The sequence below is a fragment of the Ischnura elegans genome, chromosome 9, assembly GCF_921293095.1.
Source record: "Ischnura elegans chromosome 9, ioIscEleg1.1, whole genome shotgun sequence".
NCBI lineage: Eukaryota > Metazoa > Arthropoda > Insecta > Odonata > Coenagrionidae > Ischnura > Ischnura elegans.
The window spans coordinates 43,354,788-43,374,631 of record NC_060254.1 but is presented as its reverse complement, the minus strand read 5'-3'; the positions used below and the strand labels follow the sequence as shown (position 1 = coordinate 43,374,631).

The 19,844-nt window shown below is 36.6% G+C and overlaps 2 protein-coding genes across 4 annotated transcripts in view; both read left to right on the top strand.

Moving 5' to 3' along the window:
* Window positions 1-3,740, top strand: part of LOC124165382 (talin-1) — a 310,193-nt gene extending 306,453 nt beyond the window's left edge. For both annotated transcript variants that reach the window (XM_046542766.1, XM_046542767.1), the window contains one exon: window positions 1,307-3,740. In XM_046542766.1, coding sequence (XP_046398722.1) covers window positions 1,307-1,832 — 526 coding nt within the window. In that variant the 3' untranslated portion in view covers window positions 1,833-3,740. The remainder of the gene's footprint in view (window positions 1-1,306) is intronic.
* Window positions 3,741-8,752: 5,012 nt separating this feature from the next.
* Window positions 8,753-17,163, top strand: LOC124165619. Of its 2 annotated transcripts, none has more exons than XM_046543084.1 (4): window positions 8,753-8,962; window positions 9,177-9,392; window positions 12,997-13,294; window positions 16,717-17,163. In XM_046543084.1, exons 1-3 carry the CDS (start codon window positions 8,859-8,861, stop codon window positions 13,280-13,282), a joined length of 606 nt encoding a protein of 201 aa, XP_046399040.1. In that variant the 5' UTR covers window positions 8,753-8,858; the 3' UTR covers window positions 13,283-13,294; window positions 16,717-17,163. The 2 variants fall into 2 exon arrangements, with proteins under 2 accessions (XP_046399040.1, XP_046399038.1); XM_046543082.1 differs by having other exon boundaries at window positions 8,754-8,962; window positions 12,997-13,286.
* The last annotated feature ends 2,681 nt before the right edge of the window (window positions 17,164-19,844 follow it).

Here is a 19,844-nt window from a genome sequence, read left to right as displayed (position 1 = left end):
TCTTTTGATTATGAAAAGTGTTAAAATTAGTTGAAAACCCATTACTTAGTACAGTGGAACCTCGTTAAAGCGAGTACGGGCTATAGCGACACCCCCGCTATTACGAGAGATAGCCGATGCACCGTCAATTGACCTTATAATAAGCGTGTTAAAAAATTCGTTTTTACGAGACCCTTTCGGTGTTGGCTCTCGCCATAGCGAGGGTTTCACCGCCGGAAGACTTTCATCAAGACTCCTTAACCTCTGTAATTGCTAGCGATCTGTTAGAAATGAAGTTAATGGAGTGCTCAGTCTCAAATTTATGTGATAAACTGTCGTTCGATAAATATAACGATTGACGAAACAATGCTCTGCATGATTTTTATTCAGTGCGGTGCTTATAAATTGTTTGAATAGTTAGTCGTTATTTGAGTAAGGAAATTTAGTGATGCAAAAAAATATCGCCTTTCGTCTGGATTTATGCTTACGTTTATCGGATAGATGTTTATCTGTCGCCGCACCACTCCTGTTCCTGTATATCCGTTCGCAACTGGTATATTGGCTATTATTTGCTCCACCTCCGGTAAAGCGACAATTCGCTATAGCGAGTGTTTCTTAGTGCACCGTGGGGTGTCGTTATATCGAGGTTTCACTGTACCCTGTTTTAAAACATTTTCCCCCCGGTTTTGGACCCCCCTTATGAAATTCCTGGCTACTCCACAGATCCTAACTTTATTAGGTCATTGAAGTGATCACTTTGTGGGGCACACAGGGCTCTACCTTGAATGACCCAAGTCTCCCTTGCTCCTGCAACATGGCACTACTAAATTATTCAAGTAACGTTGGCATTTTTAGACTGTTATCCATTGAAGTCTAACTGAAGTAAAGCCACTTGAGGCTGGTCCTTGGTGCAGACACTGTCAAGTGCATGAGGGGGCGAATGGCAGAAACTCGGACATCCCTGCTGTGGTAGGGCTTGATTGGAGCTGTTGATATAGTGGCGATATTTTCTTTATGATGGCTTTATATTATGGTATCGTCATTTTTAAAAACAATATTAAAATTTTAGGTTGATGCGTTTCACATTATTTCATTAATATCATTAAAAAATAGTTTAACCAATGCAGGAGCTCCAGTAATAATTTAGCCTCCCTAGTCTAATCATTGTAGTTTACTAGGTTCAAAATTTCAACAAAAAAAATAAATTTCCAGCGTATGCAAGTATAGAACTGTGACCTATGCTAATCAAATCATTTCTCTTATCGTCGTGAGGGTTACCTGAAACTTTTTCTGAAACAAGTAATTAGCACAAGTCCCTACTTTTTAGGTATGAAACCAGATCATTCGATTCCAGTGTACAATCCAGTCCTGGAAATCTACACACTCAACAAGCAAATTCATCATTCACCAATGGTGTCTCGGCAATGTCCCCATCTGGTGCGACGAAAGCGAATGGGCCCAACTCATCCGGGGTGCAGTCCGAACGTCAGTTCTTCTCCACTGAAAGGAAGCTTTCATCACAGAGTCAGACAAGGAAGGTTTCATCGTCATCGTTCTCGTCAAGGGCTGGGGGTCCTCCTTCCCCGTCCTCGTCTCCTCCACCACCTCCTCCCCCTCCGTCGCTGGCAAACCTGATGGATCAGTCGTCAAACATGAATGCGTACACGTCCTCCAGCATTGTCTCTCAAGATTTTGGCTCTCATCTTCCTCCTCCCCCTCAGTCTTTGATGGCGACCATGTACGGGGATACAAGCATCGAAAAGATGCTTCATCAGTCCACTCAGAAGATCGAGCGAAGCGTGACCATGATGTCGTCATCATCGACGAAATCTTTCCACATGGAGAAAAGCTAGAAGAGGTGCGACGTGCTCGTGTCGTTATATATTTCTAATATTGTGCTTCTTGCTGTCATGCAGTGCACTGTTTTCAAGTTTTTTTTTAACTATCCAAAATTCTTGCATTAGGTGCAAACCCTTTGATTGGGAATCTATATTTATTCTAGTTGAATCTCTTTTTTTCTCCTATCAAAATTTTTTATAAGTATTTGTTACATAGATCCATGTATAAATTTACACTTTTCTTTCATATAATTGCCTACGTTCACCTCAGCTATGGATTAGAGTGATGATGTGAATTGAATCAAATTGATTTCTTCCACCAATATACTCGCCATGAAAATCAAGCATATGAAGAAAATGATGTTGTTTGCTTCCTGTGTTTATAAAGTTTTGATCTTTTTATTTTGCTCTTTCACCATTTCAGAACTTGATAAGAACTGTTGAAATTGTAAATATAAGTTGATACTGATGGGTTCTATCACATAAATCCCGAGGAAAATAAGGTTGAAAATCCAGAGCAGTATTCATAAATAATTGTTGATTCATGTCGAAGAAGAGATGTACGCACAAATACTAATCATGTGATTCACTCTTGCTCCAGGAGAAATAGGTTTTGGCTACAAAAAGTTGATACATATTTTTTTCATATGAGCTAAAAATAAAAATTGATTACGTAAGGAGTTTTGAACTAGCCAATTATTCTGGGCCAATTTGAATACTGTTTCCCAGGCCTCAGTCATGCTGAGTATGGCTGTTTTATAATAAAGTGTTTTATTGTAAATGATTTTGCCAATGCTTTATTGTTTTTCACATTCATTGTTTACATCGTTGCCAGGATTCATGTAAATTTTTGTTTGCTGTGTTAGTGTGCTATTGCAGTGTTATCTAGTTGATGAATCTATGTATATTTTAGGAGTGGTTGAAAAGAACATGTGCTTGCCATTTTAAGAATATTATTATTACTCTAGGGTAACAGTTTGGTGCTATTGTGTATATTTTTATAGTAACATTATACCAGTTTGTTAGTGTATTACCAGTTTTCTGGTGAATGGGACCGAGTGGTTATTTCATTTTATACATGTAATATTTCTGGAAAAACTTTAAGTTTTGCTCCGCTGTGCTATGTCCTATGTTAAAAAGGATCACTGTTTCATGAATCTGATTTTTTATGTATTCTTTCTCATATTAAAATTTGCTATTCACATGAGATGGTAAATCAAAAGGTGGAATTTCTATAATATATGTTAATTTTTGTGTTGTTTTACAATTAATTAACTTATGATGTAATAACTCGTAAACTTAATTTCAAGAATAATCAAGTCTACCATATCAATTTAAATATAAGTTCATTAATTTATCTCACAATGATATTTTCTGTTTTTCTTTTTATACACCAAAAATAAAATCCCTAAGGATAAATCTGGATGTAGTTATTTTTGCTGGTTTAATTTTGTTCTTTCAAACAATTCATCATTTGACGTTTTAATAAATATGAATGTCCTTGACTTTATATCGTTTATATATTATTGCACGAAATAATTTTGTTGAACGATTGAAGTTATAATTATATCAATTGTTATGAAAATTAGTACAAAAATGTGCTGGCTTATAATAGCAAGCCAACTGATGTCCTCAGCTTCTTATCTATTTGAAAATGATGATGTTGTACTAGAAGTCATAACCTAGCCCTAAGTGCCTTTTTTTGAAGAAAGATTACACATGAAGCAAAATTTAATCCAATTTCATGGGGAGGCATAAGTTTTTGTATTAATAAAAAAAACTATTATGAAAAGAATGCTTAGAAATAAGTCGAGTCAGAATATATGTATAACACCAGAGGATTGCTATGATAACTGGAATAGCTTCATGGAACTGTAATAATTTTCAATGTCTTTTGAAATAAAACCAGAGATAAATAAGTGCTTTGGTCGCATTTCATTGTCATCCCTACCTCTTTATGCCTGAAGTTACCTATTTTATCGAATGAAATGTAAATTAGAACAAAAGTGTGTGGCATTACATAGTTTGAAACTTGAAGATTCCTGTCGTAAGCTCAGACACAGGGAACTTCGATCGTCTGTCATTCACTAGGTGAGGGAAAGACTCCACAAAACAAGAATAATCAGCCGTCAAAGAAACAATTAACAGTTGTCAAAATTACAATTCATATTCAATCAACTAGTATTTGAAGGTAGAAATATTCATTGTCATAAGTATAAAATAATCAACAATGATAACTTATAATCTCAAAACGAACCTTAACCAAGGAAAACTAAGTGCAAAACTGTTTTGCCTGTCAGCACCAAAAAAATGAGTTGAGAATCACTCTCACAAGTCAACCAATGTCACCGCAGCGAAAGCCCGTAAGCAAGAGAGCGGCCGGAACAGGGCAGAGTGGAGGGGCAAATTTATTGAAGGAGGAGAGGATTACCTCAATTTCCCAGTCAGTGCAACACTCCAAATTTCCCGGAAAGCACCCGTGTTGACAGGAAAACTCTGGAACACTTCTCATCGTCCAACCAAGGGTTGGAGGAACAGCATACCGCCAGGTCTCCTCTCCTCTATCTTCTGGGGTGGAGACACAGCCAAGTGGTGTGATCAACGGTTCAGGCAAGTTAATGGAAGTCAAGGAGGGGAATGATACAGCTAGGGCGCAGCTAGGAATTAAGGGTGGGGGGGAGGTTTAGATGCAACTAATACAGGGGTGTGTGGGGGTATGGAATACCCACCAGGATAAGTGGTAGGTGCGAGATTAATAAATTGCAGAATTTTAAGATAAATGGTTTAAAGTGGTGAGTTTTACGGCTTTCTGAGGGATATTTTAATAATCCTTACACTATTCTATTAGTAATATCAATCCAATTAAATAAAACGAGTGTGATGCGCCCGCTCCCAGCAGGCTTCCCCCGCTCTTTTCAATGCAGGTCCACAGAGGGATAAATTCTAATTTTTAAATGTAGAAAAAAAGGCAGGGTCTTATGTACAAATTTAATTGGAATGTTCATGCACAAATTGAGGACAGAGGACCTCTTTAAACACAATATTGGATATAATTACACTATCCTCTGTTAAACGCACATGATGACTCATACTTACGTATCAACAGGAGACTTAAATGTGGAATCAGCCGCATTTTGATAAAAGTTATTTAAAGAATGCGAGATGTTGTTGCAAATGAACAAATGTATCAGTTTGTGCACTGTTAACGTCAGGAATATTCACCGATTTTTTTAAATTATTTAAAAACCAATTTTAGGAAACAATAGTAATATTTAGGAAGTAAGATATGCCGTCGCATGTTCTCAGATAAATTCTGTGCATTTTGGTACCTCATTTGTAGAGTTTGGTTGCGTATAAGTTGAGAAAAAGGTATCTATACAGTAGAAATAATATAGAAGATGGATTAAACTTAAAAATTTCTCTGAGCCCTGGGGGGGATTTTATCCCCCAAAACCCCACCCTCGCTGTGCCACTGGAATGATATGGTAGGATGAGGTCTTGGAGGGAGATAGAATTTTGATAGGACAAAGTGGTGTACTTCTCACTCCAAACTGCAGTCTTATGCCACAGCAAGTTTGCTTTAGTGGTGCTTGTGCTCATCCTGGGAGTGGTCTGGAGGTAATAGAGTTGTCTGAAAGGGTAGGGAAAGGCCTTAGACCGGAAAAAGGTCATGCAGATGTAGAGAAGGTATGTAGAGTTGTCCCTACCTTGGTGTTCTAGGGCATATGGCATCTTTTGTAGGAGGGTGTCTTGGTATCCTCTTTGTTGGAGGGCAAAGTGTAGATGCGAAAGAAATTTATTCAGAGAGACCATATTGTTGCATTTTCTGTATCTACCGAAAATAGTAGAAATTTTTTTCCTCATTAGAAATTTTTTTCTCTCTGTAGAAACATTAAATTATGGTTTCGCTAGTAGTGGGCCCTGGTCGCTTCCATAGCAGCGAGGGTTTCCCCATCCTGCCCTTATAACCCTATCCCTACCCCGGAGATGTCATTGGGCTCCTATTGTGGCGGCACTTCCATCCTTTTCCCTTCCCTTCCACTCCCCTCCCCGGGCACCTGGGCATATCAATTAAGTTACTGGGTCCCGCCCCCGGTGTGTTGTTAACCCTCATAGGACCCCCCTTGTGTCCTGACTCACTGTTACATTTTCTGTGTCCACGGATGGCTAGAGAATGTGGGAGAGTGTGTTTCATATGTTAAGCATGGTATATACCTATCGAAGAGTAAATATTTTTTAATTTGTAGTACTTTTTATATGTACATAGGTGTTAAACTTCTTATTGGCAAGAGAAATTTCCATATCAAGGAGTTTGATGTGTTTTTTGAAGTGTTTGGAATTTGAAGAAGAATAGGAAATGAAGTTAATGGAGGAAGACGAGTAGAGTGAGGAGATGAAAGTAATCAAAGAATCCACATCATGTAGCCACAGAGGGAAGATGTCAAAATAATTAATGTATCAGACCCAGAGGGTAGGCCATGGAAGGACAAAAAAGAGATTACCATAGGAAGGAGTGAAACAGCTTCCCATGGCACAACCCCTAGATTGGCTAAAGTGTTGGTTATTGAGAGAGAAAGAGTTGTGTGTAAGGATGATTTTAGAGAGGTCAACTAGAAACTGTACCTGGAGTATGTGAGATGGAGCATTGGTCAAGAAAGTGTTGAAGAGACGATATGCCTTCTGCGTGTGGTATATAGATGTATAAAGGAAAAAGATGTTGATAGTTGTCATGATGACATCTTTATCAGGAGTATGGGTCAAGTGAATGAGTTGGAGGAAGTGATATAATGTGTCTTTTATGTATGTTTGCAGGGGATGAACTAGGGGTTAGTAATAGTGTTCAACAAAAGCAGAAATCTGTTCTGTGGGAGATTGAATTGAACGGACTATTGGTCAGTTGGAATTGTTAAGTTTACGAATTTTCTGCAAAATGAACACATAAGGGGTAGGGAGGGAATAGTTATCTTGGGCCGTTAAGCCTTCCTGTGGTCCCTTTTCTTAGAGGGGAAAGAGAATTTATTCTTGGTGCTCAGCTGAATTGTTGGACAACTGCTTTAGTGGCCTGCAGTTAATGTAATCATCCGCATTCATTATAACCACTATGTCACCATTATCTGATAGAGTAATGATGCACAAAGGTTAAAAATCATGAAGGAGTTTCACCATGTTACGCCAACCACCATGGCATTTTGATAGAGTAATGACAATGTTTGGGTTGCAGATGAAATATTGTAGTGCAATTTTTATCATTTGAGAAAGGCTTAAATGATTTAATGAAGGGTCGCTCTGATAATTTTTAAGATGGAGATTGGTGAAAATTTGAATAGGATGATTATAGAGGGGAGCTGTTTGAGTTGGTGTGAAGGAGGAGGTTAAAATCTTTTAAGAGTTCTGTAAATGGTGCAATAAGGTTTGGTGGGGTTAATACGGGTGTTCCAGAAGAATTTCCATTTGAGAAAAGAACCATCCAGAGCAACACGGACACTATATAAAACCCAGTCTTGGAACTCAAAAACATTTCTTATGACCTCCTGGGAAACTCTTAATCTAAATTTATGACGTTGGTTTCATCAATTAATTTGAATACAGCAGCAGAATATGTGAAAATGGGAAATTCAAAATTTTTTCTTAATCACTTATTTTTACAATATCTTATAAGATTTATAAATTAACACTGGCACTATATAGTGCCAGTGTTAATTCCTAAATCTATCACAGCATACCCCTATGAAAAAATTGTATAAACCTGTTTCAAAATTTTATACAATTTATACAATAGGGTGGTTTCCTATTATTTTTTTATTGCTTTAATCGAAAGATTATTACTCCTGGAGTACGTATTTCACGCTTTTAGATTTTTAAATGACAACATCTATTTTTCGCGATTAAATAAAAAGTGAAAATTTTCAAGCGCGCGAAAACGCGATGCTTAAGTATGAATGCCGGGAAATATCTCCGTACGTCGTATTTCTGGTTCCCCCTCCCGCCCGGTGAGGTGACCTTGAGCGGGGCTTAGCGCTGATACGTCGCAGGATGCTAGCGGATAGCTGAGTACCTTGCTGGATGGTAGCGCTTGGCTTAAAAAAGGTTTATTAATACCTTATCAAACGATGAAACTTTCCGAACTTAGCCAGTTTTAATAGGTGATTATTAAGACATGTTTCCCTGAGCTCTGTGCCTCATGCATGCATTGGTAACCTCAGACGATGTAAAACTCCTATCCTCTCGTGTAGAAACTAAGCCCCTGTGACGTCATGCGGAGTGGAATCGCATGGGCGCCAATCTGGCCTTTTTCAAATGGGGATAAAATTTGACCCTTGCCATTCGTCTAAACCGGTATTTCAAAAACCAAATAATTTGTGTATTAGGAATACACTAATGGTGGGTAACGAATCGCAATCAATGCCTTTCGTTTTCTTTGATGAAGGAAACTACCGTATTGCCATGGCAATGTATAAGATTGTATAAAATTTTGAAACAGGTTTATACAATTTTTTCATAGGGGTATGCTATCACTGATCAAGGAATAATGCAGAAAATTCATGAATTTAAGGCCACAAGACTCTTCCTCATAATTAAATAGTGATGATACCGATGATACTGATTGAGAATGGTTGTTTCTAGGTATTCCGTCACCCTACTGCGCGTTCCATTCTACAACTTTGTAGGGTGCTACATGTCACATAGCAATTGGTCTTTAAAATCCAACTCTAATAATTAGAATTTACATAAAATAATTTAATGCCACTAGTTTATTATCAAATAATTTAAAAGAATTTAATGTCAAATCTTATACTTGTCAGTTCATAGAGCCAACCTTAAAAGCTTCATCTAATATGCTTCAAATTCACCGCCTCTTCGTCCACGTGGTTCACTCGTTCCTGTTCCGATCCAGCCCAGCTCGATCGTTCCGTTCCACGGTTCCACTCCGTCTGATTTTCGTTTGGCATTTTTTATTTTAAAATTGGCGGTTGCTCGTTGGAAACTGTAAACTATTATGAAACTGTAAACACTGCATCTGATCCGTAAATATTGTCGAAAATGTCTAGTGTAAACGCAGTAGAAGAAGGGGAGACGCGTAAAATGCGTCTTATCTATCCTTGCTTTGTCAACAATCAGCTCGGTGTGTTTCTCAATAAAGTTAGGTAAGAACTACAGCGTGACAGTTACTATCACCTCGCGCTGCTTGAAATATTGATAGATGTGCGGGAAATCCTTCACCTCGTGCATATTTTTCCGTGACTGTGTTTTTGTGAGGATGGTTATCAATACTGCTAACCTATTTACGTTTCAATGGCACCAATTTGTGGATGTGTGAGGAACTTTGTGGTGATAACTTAGTAATGTTTTGTATTGCAGTGAGACCCAATTTGGAGAAATCTATTCATGCTTATCCAAAGGGAATAAGCCTTGGAAAGGTGGTTCCAAAACATTTAAAGTTTTCAAGGATGTGGTGAAAAAGAATTCATTGACACAGTTCGATGATATCCACGATACGGTGAAACTGAACGATAAATTATCGTCGGTGGACGATCTGCGTTCGCGGTATTCATCAAATAAAGATGTTGTGCGCTGGTAAGTGAAGGTATTTGGACAAAATTATTATCTATCTACGTTTTTTTAAAATTCCACTGCGATTCATTTTAGCTCTTGAGTTTCGTTAATTTATTTGTTTTACCGATTGTATTTTGACAGATATCATATTTTTATTGTAAGGATGCACATTATTACATGTTGTCTGTTGGTTTGCGTGTAAGAAAGCATTCTTAACACACTCATGCTCAACCGTGTGTCCCTGTCTGCAAACGTATTCATATTCCTACTTCATCTTGTCGTAAGGCGTATTTTCTACTCTTCATTTTTTTTCATAAATCGTGCTCTCTTTTCCTCGCTTCTATCGCAATTTTCTTCAATCAATCTTTTCTGTATCCTTATACACTCATTACAATTTCCATCCACTCTCTCTTTATAATTTAAGTATTCTCTTCAGTCGCAATCTATTGAAGTTCGTTGATCCATCCATCTCTCCTCCTCTATTTTATGCTATACCTGAATCTCTAATTTATTAAAATGTTTATCATCATTTGGCAGTTAACATCCATCATTCACGGATTATAAAAAAACAGATGACTAGAGTCGCCAATCATCCCCATTTTCATCCCATGCCCACTATTCCAAATTTACTGTCTCCTAAGTACTTCGATTGGGTAAAGTACACCAGAAATCGTTTGTTCTCAATTATGCTATTTTTATTTCAAAGTTAGTGCAAGGAAGTGTCTAGGGGAAGGAGGAATAGAATTATGTAAAAATTTGGTCTTAATGTGTTACATATTTTCTTGAACTGAGCCCTCATAAGTTCTCTATTCAAGGGGAGCTAATTAGTAACACTATGGATTTACCAAAAAGCATAGAATGCACGCTGTCTTGATTGAAGTGAAATTCTTCCGACATTCAACTTTACCTTCTTCCCTGCCAAAAGATGCATTTCCTTTGGTAAGTAGGATAGTAAATGTTTCTAATGGCAACGCTAGATGAATGTGGCATCAGTCGTACTCTAATTCATTCCTCTTTTTAAACAAATCAAACTTAAAAGTGTTGAAATTATTTTCTCCTCTTGAAATATTTTTCAACCATTTTAGGGTTAAAACACTATCTGACTCGGATAATATGTCAAACAGATAATCAGAAGCTAGACAATTGAGAATTGATTTGCCTCTAGAATATTCTTATCCCGCTTCCATGTGCTTTCCTTGCAACTCTCTTGTGCACTCAACTCAGTATCAGTCTCTAAAAGCTTTTTATTTACACTTCTAACTAATAATCCTCTCATCAGCTCCTTCCTGTTTGTGAACTCTTTTGATGATGGTACTCTTTTCGTGATATACTTTGTGTTGTGTTTGTTTTCTTCTAAGTTGCTCCTCAGATTGTGAAACCATTCTACCTGCTAAAGGTTGTGACCATTACTTTTGTGCTAAGCCTCCATTTAAAATAACACCAAGGCAAAGTCCATCATATAGATACAGTGCTTGCAGTAAATAATTTTGACCGATGTAAAAATGGCAGTGCTTTTATTTCCATCATGATTCCATGTAACTTGTCTGACGTTGAGGAATGTGTAACACACTGGGCACACCTGTGTTTGAACGAGAGGCTGATCAATCAACTAGTTCATATTTTGTTTGGTAGAACTTATTGTTAGATGAAGATGCCTTTTTGTCCGAAGTTATTGACAAAAGTGGTATTTCTATGAATATGTCTTGTTAATAGTGTAGTTTCCTTCATCAAAGAAAACTAAAGGCATTGATTGTGATTCGTTACCCAACATAGGTGTATTCATAATACATATACAAATAATTTGGTTTTAGAAATCCCAGTTTAGATGAATGTTATTGGTCAATATCAACCTCATTTGAAAAAGGCCAGATTGGTGCCAATGCGATGCGACTCCACGTGACATTACAGGGACCTAGATTCTATACGACTAGTCAGGAGTTTTACATCGTCTGAGATTACTAACGCATGCATGTGGCACAGAGATCAAGGAAACATCTCTTAATAATTTCCTGTTAAAATTGCCTATGGTTTGAAAGTTTCCTTCGTTTGATAGGGTATTAATAATCCTTATTTAAACCAAGTGCTACCTGCTAGCAGCCTGCATCGTAGAGGCGCTCATAGCCATGCACCAAGGTGGCCTCACACAGCAGCAGCCAGAACCAGAATGATGTCACACTTTTCCCAGCATTCATACCTAGCCATTGCGTTTTCGTGTGCTTGAAATTTTTCACTTTTCATTTAATCACGAAAAATAGATATTGTCATTTAAAAATCTAAATGCTTGAAATGCATACTCCAGGATTAATAAATTTTTGATTTAGGCAATTAAATAAAATAGGAAACTGCCCTATTCATTGCTGGTAAATCAGTCATGAGCTATTGATCATTACTGTTAGCCACAATGGGTGGTTATGTTGAATGTTGTTCTGTAATGCTTGCTCTACAATTAAGTGACAAACTATTTCTTTTCACATCATTGTAGCTAGATACTTTATTACCATTGTGTTCATCAAAATTCACTGCATAGTATATTATTTGAGATCAGGTGAAAGTATGTATTTTAGTTCATATTATTTTGGTTTGCTTCAGGTATATTTTACTTACTTACTTACTTACTTTCTTGGCACTACAGCCCGGTATTGGCTTTGGCCTCCCTCAAGACACCTGTCCATTCTCTCCTGTTCTGCACTTTCTCCCACCATCTGACAATCCTCATAGCCTTTATGTCTTCTTCCACATCCTGCATCCATCTTTTCCTCGGTCTTCCTCTTTTTCTCTTTCCATCCATATTTCCATGTAGAATCTTCTTAGGCATCCTTTCTTCACTCATTCTTTTTACATGACCTAGCCAAGCTAGCCGTTGGGTCTTCACAAACCTCAATATGTCTTCGCCTCGGATAATATTTTCTATTTCCTTGGTTGTTCTTATCCTCCAAGTTACCCCATCTGTCACGGGACTATATATCTTTCGCAAAACCTTCCGTTCAAATATCCACAGAGCTTGCTCGTTTCCAGTGGAGATGCTCCACGTTTCTGCTCCATATGTCACGACCGGTCTGATAAGTGTCTTATAGATCTTGAATTTCATCTCTTTAGATAGAAGAGTTGACTTCAGGAGTTTAATATTAGCAAAGTAAGCCCTATTTCCAGCCATTATCCTCTTGTTGATCTCTTCTGTCATTGAGTTCTTACAGTTTAAATTAGTAGCTTCAGGTATATTTGCATGTATAAAATCCATTGGATTTATGTAATTTGACTAAAAAATTAAATGCCTCTGGAGGGTGAAAGAATAAAATTTGAACTATGCAAGACATGGGGTACTTCTCAGTTTTCTTTAATTATAAGAATATCATTTAGAGAGGTTATTTTTTCAATGCTGAAGGGTGCTCTCATGCTGTTTTAAAACCTGTGATGAAATAGTGATATTCTCTTCGTTTTATTTAAGTTTGTATTACATCATTTGCACCCTGTACAAATGTATAGTGGTTTGGAAGTATGGAAGTGGAAGAATAAGTGCATGGAGAAGGGTTCGTGCACGATAATTGTTTTACATAAATGCATTTGAATTCCTGATTATTGTCTCATGATGATTAATTGATTATCCTTGATTCTTATTTTTATCTAGGAGGCCAGATGGGAATGTGAAAAAAGCCCTTTATTCACATGACATGGCTGAAAAGCTTAAGAGGAAAGCACATCTACAGGGTGTAGTTGATAAGCATACACAGGAAATTGAGAAACTTAAAAGTGAATTGAACCAAATATGCTCCCAGTTAAAGAGTGAGAATGAGTTAGATGAAGAATTGAAGATGCTGAATGATGAGTCATCAAAGGAAATGAAGAATTTACACATCATGAAGCAGAAAATGGAGGAAATGAAACCCAGTCATCCCTCAGCTATGATGACTTGAAATGGTATTTAGGTATTAAATGTCTGAATGAGCTCAAGAAATAAATGTTAATATAAATTCTCAGCTATTGAATATTCAGTAATGAAGGCTAAATGTTTGTTTGGAAAGAAATCCTATGACTCTGTTTCATAGAATGTACAGCCATTTTCAGAAGTCCGTCCACATGCCCAGTGCTGCCATTTCCATTATATCCCGTATTGCTTACGCATTCCATGTCTACTGGGGATCAATTTGACTTGATCGGGTTGTGCAACTTGACTACTTTAACCCTCGCCAAGAGCCCCAAGCATAATTTCAGAGGTAGGAAGGCTCTGTGAACCCCCTACTCCCTTCTACAGCCAAACAATTCCATCATCGAAGAAAGCATAGAAGAATACAAGAATTTTTCTGGCGAGTAACCCATTGAGGAAGGAACATCTGAGTCGTTTGGTGAACTTATTCAGCACATACAGTACAAATAAAATTTTAGGAGCACTCCAAGTGTGATACTCCAATTTTTTTTCCATATCGTCTTATGAAAAATATGCCAATGTTAATATTGTCATTTGCTTAATGGTTACCATCCATGCTCGTGTTCACATGCGTTGGCAGCGAAGGATTTTCAGTCATTTTCCAATGTTTATTAGTGACTTAGCAGTTGCTCCTCAAGTTTAAGTGTTTTAGAATGCAAGCCCAAGTGGCAAAAGAATATTGAAAAATGCTTTTAAAATTATTTCAAATAATTTTAACATCAAAATATCATAAGATGGCTAAATTCATGACTTTTTCAAATAATTTTAAAATAATGTATTAAGCGTTGCTTTTTTAAAGTCTTGTACCATTTGATCTTATTTTGTTGATAGTACGTACATAGATATGTAGGAAGTAATGGCTATTTTTTTGTATAATAAGTTCCTTTTTTAATTTCACAGAAATATAATTATGTGAACATTATTTAAAAACAATTTCAAAATTATTTTACACGCATTTTAAAATAATTTGATAATTATTTCCTAATCATTTTAACGTAATGCTAAAATCATTTTAATATAATTTTGAAATCCTTTTAACAATTTTGAAATAATTAGGTAATCATTTTAAAATACTCATATAAATTTTCATTGGCACATATAATCAGTAGTCATACCAATGTGATAAAATAAATTAACGTAAAACAAGTACATAATACAGATAATTTTGGAGACTTTTTCTACAAAAAAATGAATCCCTTTTTTCAAAAAGTGCATTTGAATTTTGCTGTTTTCATGACTTCTTGAAATCCACAAAACGGTATTTTTTGGCAGTTTTCCATAAGATTTCTAGATTTTTAAAATAATGAATTTATGGGAAAAATATCCCATAATGAAGGCATATCATCCAGAAATGGACATTGAATGACCTGAGAATGCAATCAAGCAACGCCTGAAACCACTCAATATGTTCTTTATTGCATACTGAATAGGGATAAGGCCTGAGTTTATGACATTTTGGATTACATATGTCTCATAATCCCAACAAGGACATCTTATTTGAATGTTTTCAAAATGTCTCGGGTAGCGGTGGGCATTTCAGTGAAAGCACGCAGATAAGGAGATTCTTTAATTCTCATGATGCTTGTACTACTTCATTTGAAATATTCACGCTTGCTATACTATCATGTAGGTAGGATGATTATAAGGTGGGGAAATATTTTTTACTGTGTCTGGCACCGTTCGTAATTTTTTATACAGTAGATTCTGTTTAATGGGTCCACGGGTTACTTGGGGCAGCCGATTAATTGGGGCAGATCTTGAAGAACAGAACCCAATTGAGGAATATCCCAGAGTATTCTCCGCTTAATTGGGACAGCATGCGGCTTTATTGGGCCACGAGACTGCGACAGAGACTCTATACTCGCGACAAAATTTTTTGTTTTCAGAATACTGTTTTTTTATATTTTCCTCCTTTGATTTACTCTTATTTTTCACAAATGTTCCTATTCTTGCCCTATTTTGAAAGCTCTTGTTGTTATACTAATCGCAAGAGGATGGGTCTTTTCTTTAATAGGACTTGGTAAAAGACATTCATTCAGCATCGCCCGTGGCTGTGAAAAATATTTTTAACAAAAATGTTATAATTCTTAAAAATGATAATAAATTAACTGAACTCGTTCATTTATTAATCAAATGAATAGTTGAATAAACTTATGTTGCATTATAAACATTCTTTAGTCTTCTTTCTACCATTTCAAAGTTTTTTATGCCCATATACGAGAGAGTTCGCCTAATTGGGGGAAAGTGCTCAAGTCCAGATATGTCCCAATTAACCGGAATCTACTGAATCATATTAACATAACAATTAAACATTTTTAAAGGAGGCTGAATTAGTTACAACATATTTTAAAAAATTTAAGAAAGTATAATTCATAGCTCCTTCAAGAGTAGAACATATTTTAAACTTATGTTAAAATCATTTTGAAATAATGAAAAATTGCCCACACTTGTAAATGCCAGAAATAAGCCTTTGGTTTTCAGGTGCTTGTAACCAGCGTTTTATGTGAATGCACCTTTTAACCCTTTTACTGCTGTGGACGTACCTAGTACGTCCGCACGGCAGACTGCTGTAGACGTACTTTTTCTTCCTCCCTGCCATGTGGTCAGCACTTTCGCCGAAGCACTTCGAAGGGTCTCTAATCCGCGACCCTATCCTCGACCAGCTCACCCACGCAGGACCGTCTCCTCGACCCTACGAGCAGGCAGCCTACCTCCCGAAAAGTGACCGCTGTGACTGCAATTTGAAAATCAATCACTCAATACGATCATCAAAAACTCGTTGTTTTCATCGCACTCCTGCCGATCATGCAATGAAGTACGTCTTTGAACTGTGTTTCTGCGATGAAAAATAACGGTTTTGTTAACTTTGCTAAAATGGCCATTTTTCCAGTTGTCCGCAGCCACGTTTCTAGAAAAGTTAACAAAATCGTTATTTTTCATTGTAGAAACACGGTTAAAAGACATGCTTGATTGCTTGATTGGCAGAATTGCGATGAAAACAATCATTTTTTGATGATTGGATTGAGTGATTGATTTTCAAATTGCAGTCAGAGTGGTCCCTTTTCAGGAGGTAGGCCCCCTGCTGGTAGGGTCGAAGAGATGGTCCTGCGTGGGTGAGCTCGTCAAGGATAGGGCCGCGAATTAGCGACCCTTCGGAGGGTGTACCACACCCATCCTGGAAGTACCTGCTCCATGGGCCCAGGAAACGTATTTAACATTTTCGCCGCATGTGAGGAGTAGGTTTTCGGAGATTGAACAGCAGCGAAAGGGTTAAATAGAGTACTATATAGCTGTAATGCCCCATTTTTTTCATAGGGATGTCATTTTTTCCTGCAGTCAAGTGTTATGGTTAAAAGAATTAGAATATTTAACTTTTTGACTAAACATATAGGTTTATAGCTCCTCACTCTTTTCTCTTTTTAGGTCGTGTGCATTGGTCATTTGTAGACAAAAATGGACCTTCCTTTCTCAACTTAATGAAATATTGAATGAATAAATGGCGCAAGGATTTAATGACTGATAAAATGGTGGCAAGTGAGTGAGTGAAAGGTAGAGAAATGATTTGAATGATTTAGTTGTATTCTGTGCTTATTTTTATGACAGAAATTCTTTATAATTTTGTTTGTGAGAGAACCTAAATTTGTCTTTGTAATTTTCTGAAAAAAATGACTCAATTTGTATCATAATTCACTGCTGAAATATTGACTCTCTCAATTATAATGGTTTTCTGTACTTCAGTCACTTTCCATCGCTATTATTTTCTACCCTTTGTTCAGTTTCTGTCATAGTATGTATTGTTATCCTTATGTAAACTGTAAACCTTATGTATTATTTTATTGAATTTGGGGAAATTGATTGTTTGAGGCATAACTTTCTGGAAGCAATTCATTATTAAAATTTAAAAGAAGAAATTTGTGCTTTCACATGAAGGTGAATAAATATTCATGTGAAAGCACTTCAAAGAAAGGGAGTAATTAATAGCTCTTTGTACTCTTAAGACCATAGACAATCATGTGTTGTACGACATGCTCTGCACTGCATGCAAATCCATGCGCTGCACAGCACAGCACGCCAAAAACACGTCTACTAACAGTCATGTTGCTCAGTCCAATGTGTGGTGGCATTGAGTGAAAATTTCAATCAGAAAAGAAAAGTTATTGGCAGTTTTATTTATTGATTGTGAGTGAGTTAGGGAACTTAAAGAAAACAACCCAATTGTTTGTTGTAGTACTCCTTTGATTTTATCAACCTCATCCAGCGATGACTTCTGTAGGCTTCGTTAAAGTTAGGCAAGAAATAATAATACCAACGTAAATACGTAGGAGTCAGTTCTGATTCCAGGAAAAGTGCAGTCACAAACAAGTATCAAGAAAGCAGTCACAACTGACCTATCACCACAATCACTCTCGCAGATCTGCCTCACAATAATCCATACATATGACTGATGGCCTGTCATGCAATGCTCGTTGTGCTGAAAATTTCTGACTTGTCCAGATTTCAGACCCGCCGTGCGGCGCATGTTGTATGCCACACATGAGGATTTTTCATCCAGCATTGCACGTATGTGCAGCGCACGGCGTGCAGCACTGACCGTCCATGGGCCGCTTTACCTATGCCTTTCTAATGACAATCTCTAGGGATCAATCAGATATTCTCTAGTTAAAAGTATGCAAATTGCTGAATTTGATGCTGTTGATGAGTTGACCTTTTGAGGTTGCAAATGGTGGGAATGATGTGCATCTCAGTCTTTGTTGATTGCTTTGGGTATTTTGAGTCTACAGTAGATATTATACACTCACATACTTGATTAAATGCACATTTTATAGAACTCAGGAGCTCACATTTTAGCTTACAACGTAGACAATCACTCATTATAAGGTACCCAGATAAATAGATTTTGTATTACATCTGTATTACATCAATAATACACAGAATATATGTGACTAAATGCATGTATGTATAAATAAACAAATTTTTTTATTACTCCAAAAATAGAAAAAAAGGTGCTGTATAGGAACTTGATTACGCACATAATGGAGTAACTTTAGGTAGCCATTAAGGAGAAAATGTTTTATGACTACCATCATTTATAAAAAGGTCATGCGCACATTTTTAGACATAACATTTGAATTGACAGTACATACATATATTACATGGTATTACATCAAAGAAACATATCCTCCATACTTTGCCTTATAAAGAACCAAGGTTGTATTTTTCATAATTAAGTTAAGATCTTAAGGTTTCAGTCATGAATCTGGTATTGCATTTTACCCTTTTTGGCCTATAAGCAAGAAACAACATTTACATAGTGTAAGGTTAGGATTGGGTAAAGAAATATGAGCTCTTCCTGGGGTGATGAAAGCATGGTTTTACAATAATAATCCGGTATTTCTACACACTTCTGAAAAAGATCGATGTAAAACTTTGTGAATAAAAGGATGTCTTAACACATTCACTGCTGGGCTAAATTTCTTTAGCCTCCCCGATGGCTGAAATGTTTTATTTCTTAAATATTCTCTTTTTGACATATAGAAACTATATCTAAATACTTTTTTGCATTTTGGACATTGTTTATAAAATAAAACGACTTGCGACACAGTGTCGACTGCCGCCGTACGAAAGCCCCTAGAATAGGCTGTGCTTATGCAGTCCCGCAATTCACGGGAATTCCTGCTTGTTGACATTCGCTATGACATACTGTATTTGTGGCAGGTTTTGTATTTATCCAGTTTCCTAAGAATTTGTATACGGGCTCCATAATTATAGATTATTTTAGTGCTAGTCATTTTTATGCTTGCGCAAGCATTCGAGAGTGGCGAACGATTATGTGTGCGTAGATCACCGCCAAAAGCACGTAGATTTTTGGGCACATGCAAAATATATCTCATATAACAACAGGAATACACCAGTGTATCGCTTTAAAATAGTTAATCTAGGTTACTCGCACACACACAACCAAATAAAAATTTGCACATGAAATATAAATTATTGAAAAAGCGTAAAATGTAAAAAACCCATTTCCTCGGTTGGATTTTCCAAATAATGTTACTTTGTCAGATTCTCTCTTTATTCATGTCAGATCAAAAAGTTATGTTTATTGTAAACTAAAGATATATAGTTAAGATCCAAATCAATTTTACAGTAACATTACACATTTTTACCATCCATTACTAGTGGACATTGAAACCAAGTATACTTTCCCGAAACATAAATATTTATTTCACCATCCTTATGAACACATTCTTACAAGAGACAAATGTATAATTATAAATTTCAAATGGGTAAGATGTTTTTTACAAAGAGGAATATGTAAAAATATCAGTACAGTCAAATAGCCATGAAATCGTGCAAAACAGCTTTCAAGACATAATCCTGATTTGCCTGGACATAGATCGCAGTAATAGCTCGACTCTATCGGCATATTTACATTTTTACAGATGATACATCTCTTTCTTATTTTTCTTTTTTTCATTCCGGGGAACTTCTTTCGAAATATGGATGTTTTTTGACTTGGGATCTTCTGCCCATGATTCTGGAGGTGGACGATG